We start from the raw sequence: 7061 nt of genomic DNA on the forward strand, positions 1-7061 counted from the left end.
TAATAATGAGCTTTTGAAGAAGTTACACCATTCTAACTTATAATAAGTTGATAAACACTTTTGTAGAAAAACATAAGTCGTTTCAAATAAGCAAATCCCAAACACCCCCTTATATAACACAAACATGTCATGAAGGGTGTCAAATGAAAACAAAATGTTAACAAAACTTGAAAAATGCAAAAAAATGAAGTTAAAGGGGCATAGATGCAATTTAGCAAAAAAGAATAAAAGAAATCTCTTTTCCACAGACCCAAATCTCTATCGTTCCTCCTTTTCAACGTCATAAAACCCGATTCTCTCAACAATGCCCGTTGATGACCGATAAATTCCCTACAACCAATTTCCAATCGGTTAATCAGGAAATCGAACAAGAAATCCATCTTTTTTGGTTCAGGTAACCTTTGATTTCATCGTAGTTTCATTGTGATTTCTCGGATTGTTCTTTTTATTTTCTAGATGTAATTTCGGTTGATGATCAAGAATCTGTAATTGTAAGGTTACACACGATTTCTTTTCAATAAGTGTAATCGGAACGCGGAGTTTTTTTGGATATCTTTCAGAATTTTAGATTTTGAGGTCAATTTTGCAGGTGAAAATTTTCAATATTTTTGGGGCTGTTTGAACTTGAGAGAAATATGCAGAGCCAAATAGTGTGCAGTGGTTGTAGAAGCATTTTGCTCTATCCGAGAGGAGCTTCGAATGTGTGCTGTGCATTATGTAATTCTGTTACCTCGGTTCCTCCTTCCGGTACGATTTCAAGTCTTTTATTTTATGTTTACCTGTTAATTGATGTATACAAACTAGAAGATGATAATTTATGTTCTTTTTCTTTCTTTCTTTCTTTTATCGTTAATTTTCATTTCCGAATGGTTACAATTGTTGAGAAGTAATTCGTATTGGGATATTCGGAATTGAAGCTTTCTTGTTGATTTTGTTTGAGAAAATATGGATATTTTGACATGTACAAAATATGGCCACTACAAGTTTGTTTAAGATTGCCTATGCAGTATTCCAGATTGACTGATTATATTAATTACTGCCTCCATCTCAATATAAGTTTCCACTTTCAAAAGTTACTTTTCAATTCTATTATGAAATATGAGAGTAGGAACTCTTTACTCCCTTGTCATTAAAGGTAAAATTGTTATTTAGTTAATTAAAAATTATAACGATTACGGATTCCTAAAACTCTCTGTCTTTTCCATTGTGGATATTTATTTTGGGACGGAGGGAGTATCATCCATCCACTCTTCATCAGTCATCACTTAACTTTGGCCCTCTTTGATCTCCACATATATGATTTAATTCCGGAATAAGTATCACATATGTGTGCGTGTTGGATACACTTTTGGTGATGTAGGGTATAAAATGATGGTAGCTACTTCTTGTGTTGATTTATTTTCTTGGGGGTAGGGACTTTTCACCTTAGTAATTTACAGTCGTTCTATACCAAACCTGAATTTCTTACGAGATACTCCCTCACTCACATGAGAATTGCGTTGCATTCCTTTTTGGAAAGTTCCATGAAGATTGCGACATATTCTCTTTTGGAAATTCTTATTTAAAATGGGTGTCAGGGTCACCTTACACCCACCTCGACTAATTCCATATGGCTCTGATCCAGCTAGCCCTCAAGGTTAATTTTTTTTCCAAGCTATGGTTTCTTGTTTACCTGCTATCATCATCATTACATAAAATTTAATGGTATTGATTTAGGTTTACTAGTTTTTTTTTCCCCTTTATTGAAAGAGTGTTTCTAGTGTAACACTTTCCTTAAACTATCTTCCAATTCAAATGTTTGTAAGTTTAGTGCAATATAGGGATTATATGATTTTATACTTCCCCATAATTCGAAAGCCTACTTCCTTCAAGTTTGGTACTTGAAAATTGATGGCTTCAAAGCTTTTTGGGTAACGATCATCTTTGTATCTATTACTATTCCCCTAAAATAATTTTGGAAAAGAATATATGGTTATGATGGTGCTGTTTGATCCAAATATTGGTATATGATGTTGATTTGCATTTCATTATAATGATCTTTATGATCAATTCACCACACTTCTTTATATTTGTTCTTATGCCTTTTGTTATCATATATGTTGGTGGGAAATCTTTTAGGGATGGAAATGGCCCAACTGATTTGTGGAGGTTGCCGCACGTTGCTAATGTATACACGTGGTGCCACAAGCGTTAGATGCTCTTGTTGTCATATAGTGAATCTTGCGCCAGGTATACTTTGATGATTCATTTTGCAATATGGAGATTTCTTATGAGGACTTTCTAATGCTTAGAACCCATGAACAGTTTAAAACTTAAAAGTGTGGTTTGATAAAACTTGGGGAAATGTGTGAAATAAATCAATTATGAATAGCTTTGCATAATTTGGAACAACTGCAAGTTACCATGCTTAACATTTCAAGTTGGTTTGTGGCCACTCCCCCCTCTCCTCTCTCATATAAACATGCATACACACCACTTTTATATTGAGAATGCTCCTCTATGTCTAGCACGTTGGACATTTTTAGATTTTACTTTCTCTGTCCAAAAATAAGTGTCCACACTTCTATTTTTGTTTAGCCGAAAACAAGTGTCTACTTTTGTAAGTAAGTGTCTACTTTTAGAAGTAAGTGCCTACTGTTTTTAAGGGCAAAACTGTCATTTGGTTAATTAAAAAGTGTAACAGTTACACATTTCAAAACTATGTGCTCTTTTCACGGTGGACATTTATTTTGTGACGGAGGGAGGACAACTTAATTTCAAAAGGTACCCCGTTGTTGCCATGTTTAGCTGTCACTGATGGGAAGAACGCAACGACATTAATGGGAATTTTGGAAAAATTAATATCTTAAACATATGTATTATTGATTAAAGACAAATCGGTATTCCTAGGAAAGTATTAGGGAATTGCAAATTCTAAATGTAATTTTTTTTCGTTAACAGTTTCAAACCAGCTGGCTCAAGTCAATTGTGCAAATTGCCGGACGATGCTGATGTATCCATATGGTCCACCATCAGTTAAATGTGCAGTTTGTCACTACATTACAAATGTCAATGTGAGTACAACAGAATACACCATCCATTATTTTGTCTTTTTTCTTTATTTTGTCATTCTTATGTTGCTTCATCACTACTATCATACTCATTTCTTGATATATTTTTCTGGAGTTGCAGAAAACTTTCTTGGAGTTGCAACTCCGTCATTTTTGTGGGATTACAGTCGGTCATAGACTAAAAATGATATTACAATAACAGAACATTTTGAAACTAGAAGGCTAAAAACATTCATGTCGAATTTAATTAAAAGATAGACGCTTCGAAAGTTCCAAAAAATTAAATATATGGCACCCATTAGTGCTACCACGAGTGCGACATACCCTTGTTTCCAAAAATAGTATTCCCTATGGTCTAAGAAAAATGACAAGGGCTTTCGCTTTTTGCCTTTTCTTTAAGAAGAATAATCATCAAGTTGGATTGGCAGAAAGATAAATTAACGCTGCTCTAGTCCCCATGAGTTTAGTCTAGTGGTTAAGGAGGTAAGCGTCCTTGCAGAATAAATGGGAGGTCTGGGTTTCTTCTCTAGGCACCATCCATATGCCCATAGGACACAATTTAAATCCCCCATGATGGCAGTCGGACCAGTACTGGTGGGGCCCTCCAGATGGTGGAGTCATACCTTTTTTGCAGAATGAATGCTGCTATATATGTTTTCATATGATATTCTTGTAAACAAATTACTTCCTGGTGTTTGGCTTACTTTTCCTGAAAATCATGGCGCTCGATTTGATACAAAGTTTAAGCAAAGTATTTGACTATCATCTAAATAATTCTCCAATTAAGAAAAATGAAGGAATCATATTGGGCCTAAATCAATCACATCACTGTAATTAGAAAATATATAATCTAACTTGGGAACTTACCAGAAAAGGAAATGTTGCAATTTCTCGTTAATGGCGTATTTGACTACTTACCATAGTGTGGCCTGGAACATGCTTTCTTTGTGCCAAAGGGTCAATTACTGGGGCAACTGGGTTGCTAGTAGATCCCAACTTTCTTGGAGGTCAAGGAGGTGGGGAGTGTGTATGTGAGTCTTGCCATATATACAGTATTATATACTTCAAAAAGAGAAAAAGATGCTTTCTTGTGTTCTCACTGATTATATGTCTCTGTTTGCTGCAGGCGAGCAATGGAAGGGTTCCTATTCCAGTGCAACCTAATGCAACTACCACACCAGAATCAATGCCCTCTACTTCAACAGTAAGTTACCTGTTTTTTGGCTTTATTTATTAAATTTTTCCTTTCAAGAATATAGAGGCAAGCCAGGGATCTTCACGGAAACACACTCTTTACAGTTTGGGACTTGGGTTAGAGGCCATGTCTACGTACACCCAACCCCCAGACCCCACCTCTGGGCGGTATATACTGGACTTGTTTGGTCTGGTTTGCAACTAGTGAGGTGACTCTCTTGGACCAATATGTCACGAAAGCAACCTCTTTATAACATGCTAACGAGAAGGGAAAAACTACATAGCAAGATTTCCTCCCGGTTGTTGCAAGGTCAAGAAGCCTTGGTCTATTGGGAAAACTTCATCTTCAAACCAAATGAACCCAGTCAGTTCCACATGGAGTAGTAGAGTCTGGGGAGAGTAGGATGTACGCAAAGTTTACCTCTATCTCAAGGATTAGAGAAGTTGTTTCCGTGAAAACCCAACTGCTTGTAAGGGATCACAATTTTTCTATTTCAAGTTTATCAAGGTTAGATATGCTAGACGTGCTACTATCTATAGTTTTCTAATAGTGATTAGCATTTTTGACACTTTGTCTGTGAACAACCAACATTCCTGCAAAAATGCAAATAGAAAAAATTAAAGTAGAAACAAGGGTGAATTTAAGGAGGAAAGGGGGCACCCATGCTACCGGTCTATCGTGCCGACACGAGTGGAAATTCTTTTAGGAGTTTTAAAGGTGCATCCGCTTTAATTTGATGTGTGATCCCCATAGTTTAACAAAAAATGGCCTTAGGGGTTGTACTTTGTTTGTCGAAAAAACTTAAACGTAACTAAAACACACTCCAGTTGGTAGAGATCGAAATGCTACTTTTGCTACTTTCTTCTAACTAATAAAAATGCCGTTCTTCTGCATTGATTGCTTTTAGGAAAGAGGACGGCACCAAAGTCGATACATAGTAATATATACAATGGTTTAGCAAAAATTTGTTAACGTCGTATAATAATTTCGGTACATATTCTACAGGACATGCCCAGTTCTCATACTCAAACCATTGTCGTTGAAAACCCCAATTCTGTTGATGAGAACGGAAAACTGGTACCTTCGTGTTCCTAATCTCCGCCCCCTCTTTTTTCTTTCTACTGATTGTACCCTTGTTTAAACTTGCATCTTTTGTGATGGTTTAGGTAAGCAATGTCGTTGTCGGGGTGACAACGGAGAAGAAATCAAGCAACTGATACGATGCAAGTTGTGATTGAAAAGGGGTCTTTAGAGGTTGAATTTGTATACTATTAGAAAGGGAAAAAATTGGTTCCATATTGACACTATTGTAATTAAGATTGTTCAGAAAATTCGGAGGGCTTGATGTGTTTTGAGTTAAAGAGAAGATATGGTTCATAGAAAAGGGATAGAGTTCTACTATATACATATACTTGGGTCAATTATGTGAATTGCTTGTAAATGATGTGATAAAAGAGGTTTGTGTTTCTATTTTCATGAATAATGTCAAATTTGGTCCTCAGAGAGTTTTCATAACAAGCAAGGGGTGCTCAAAAAACCGATCAACCCAACCCAATACGAAATAACTCAACCCGAAGCAACTCGATGTATAATCGAGTTGTAAAATTGTCAAACCGTAGGTATTAGGTTGATATTGGGTTACTATTATTTGAACCCAACCCGATGAACCTGATATATTTTTATTTATTGAATTTAATATGATTGTTGAATTTCTATTAGTATGTACATTAGACAATTACACTATCATGTATGCTTTTCATATACATATATTTTCAATATATTCACATCTTTATATAACTCATTTGTATATATATCCAGTAACTGTGAACATATATATGTAATTGAGAAAATTAACTGAATGTGATGTACGTAAAAAATATGGATAAGTTGTATCAAATGATTAATGATGAAAAAGAAACTATGAGTAGAGAAATAACATATTTTAGGTTAGAAGAATATTTTAAGGGCTATAATGCTTTGAAATATGGTGGTCGGTATCACGATAAAGAAGTCAACAAAATTGTAGGTGAACCTTCTCGTCGAACAAAAAAAAGAGAGAAGCAAATAACAAGAGTGAAGGTTATTAAACAGGGTCGTGCTTGATGCTTCAATCATAAAATTAGCCATCATCGAAAAAGATAATCTTTCTTGATTCTCTCGTCATCTTTGTAAGTGTGGATGCTTTTGTGCTGAAGAGCATGAAAGAGATGATCAACGAATGTCTTACGAGTGTCTTCACCTCTAAAACTCAAAAAAACATCATACTTAAAGTTCGTCTGAACGGATGAAGTCGAAGAAGACGCCATTAAAGTTATGCTTGAAGGATTCTATAGAATATGTTGCTTGGTGATTAGCTATGCTAACTCTGCAAGAAGTGGTGAAACAGTAAAGCAAGGAGCAAAGGATGGAGAAGCAGAGAGCAGAGTTATAATCTGTTTGTAACACTTGAAAAGGTATATGGTTTCAACATTAAAATCTTTTATATACTTATCCAACCTCTGTTAATAGATTGCTACACTATATTTCCATACATGCTTATGTGGGGTGGAAACTCATTGATTAACCTACTATTGTGGAATGATGTGTATGAATTTGACAAAAAGAGTTTCAAATCCTAAGGTTAAAATCCGAATCTAATATGGTCTGATTCGAAAAAAAGGGGTTAGACCGACCCTGAAAGCCCAATTGGGCAAAAGAAATGACGACGGTATGACAGCCCGATCAAACCATTTTTTCAACGTCAAAGTCTAGTCTGACCCGAAACGCAAAAATCTTGTACCTTATTTTTCTGCTTAATAAAAAACAGGTTTGAAAGA

At 35.4% G+C, this 7061-nt stretch overlaps 1 protein-coding gene across 1 annotated transcript; it reads left to right on the forward strand.

Moving 5' to 3' along the window:
- The first annotated feature begins 283 nt into the window (after positions 1-283).
- LOC112504351 (protein LSD1-like) lies at positions 284-5742 on the forward strand. Its single transcript, XM_025108285.1, has 7 exons — positions 284-394; positions 590-747; positions 2119-2229; positions 2941-3053; positions 4177-4254; positions 5251-5322; positions 5412-5742. The coding sequence occupies exons 2-7, from the start codon at positions 636-638 to the stop codon at positions 5460-5462; spliced, it is 537 nt and encodes a 178-aa protein (XP_024964053.1). The 5' UTR covers positions 284-394; positions 590-635; the 3' UTR covers positions 5463-5742.
- Positions 5743-7061: the final 1319 nt, after the last annotated feature.

Source organism: Cynara cardunculus, unplaced genomic scaffold (assembly GCF_001531365.2).
Source record: "Cynara cardunculus var. scolymus isolate 2C unplaced genomic scaffold, CcrdV1 Un_Scaffold_5314, whole genome shotgun sequence".
NCBI classification, from domain to species: domain Eukaryota; kingdom Viridiplantae; phylum Streptophyta; class Magnoliopsida; order Asterales; family Asteraceae; genus Cynara; species Cynara cardunculus.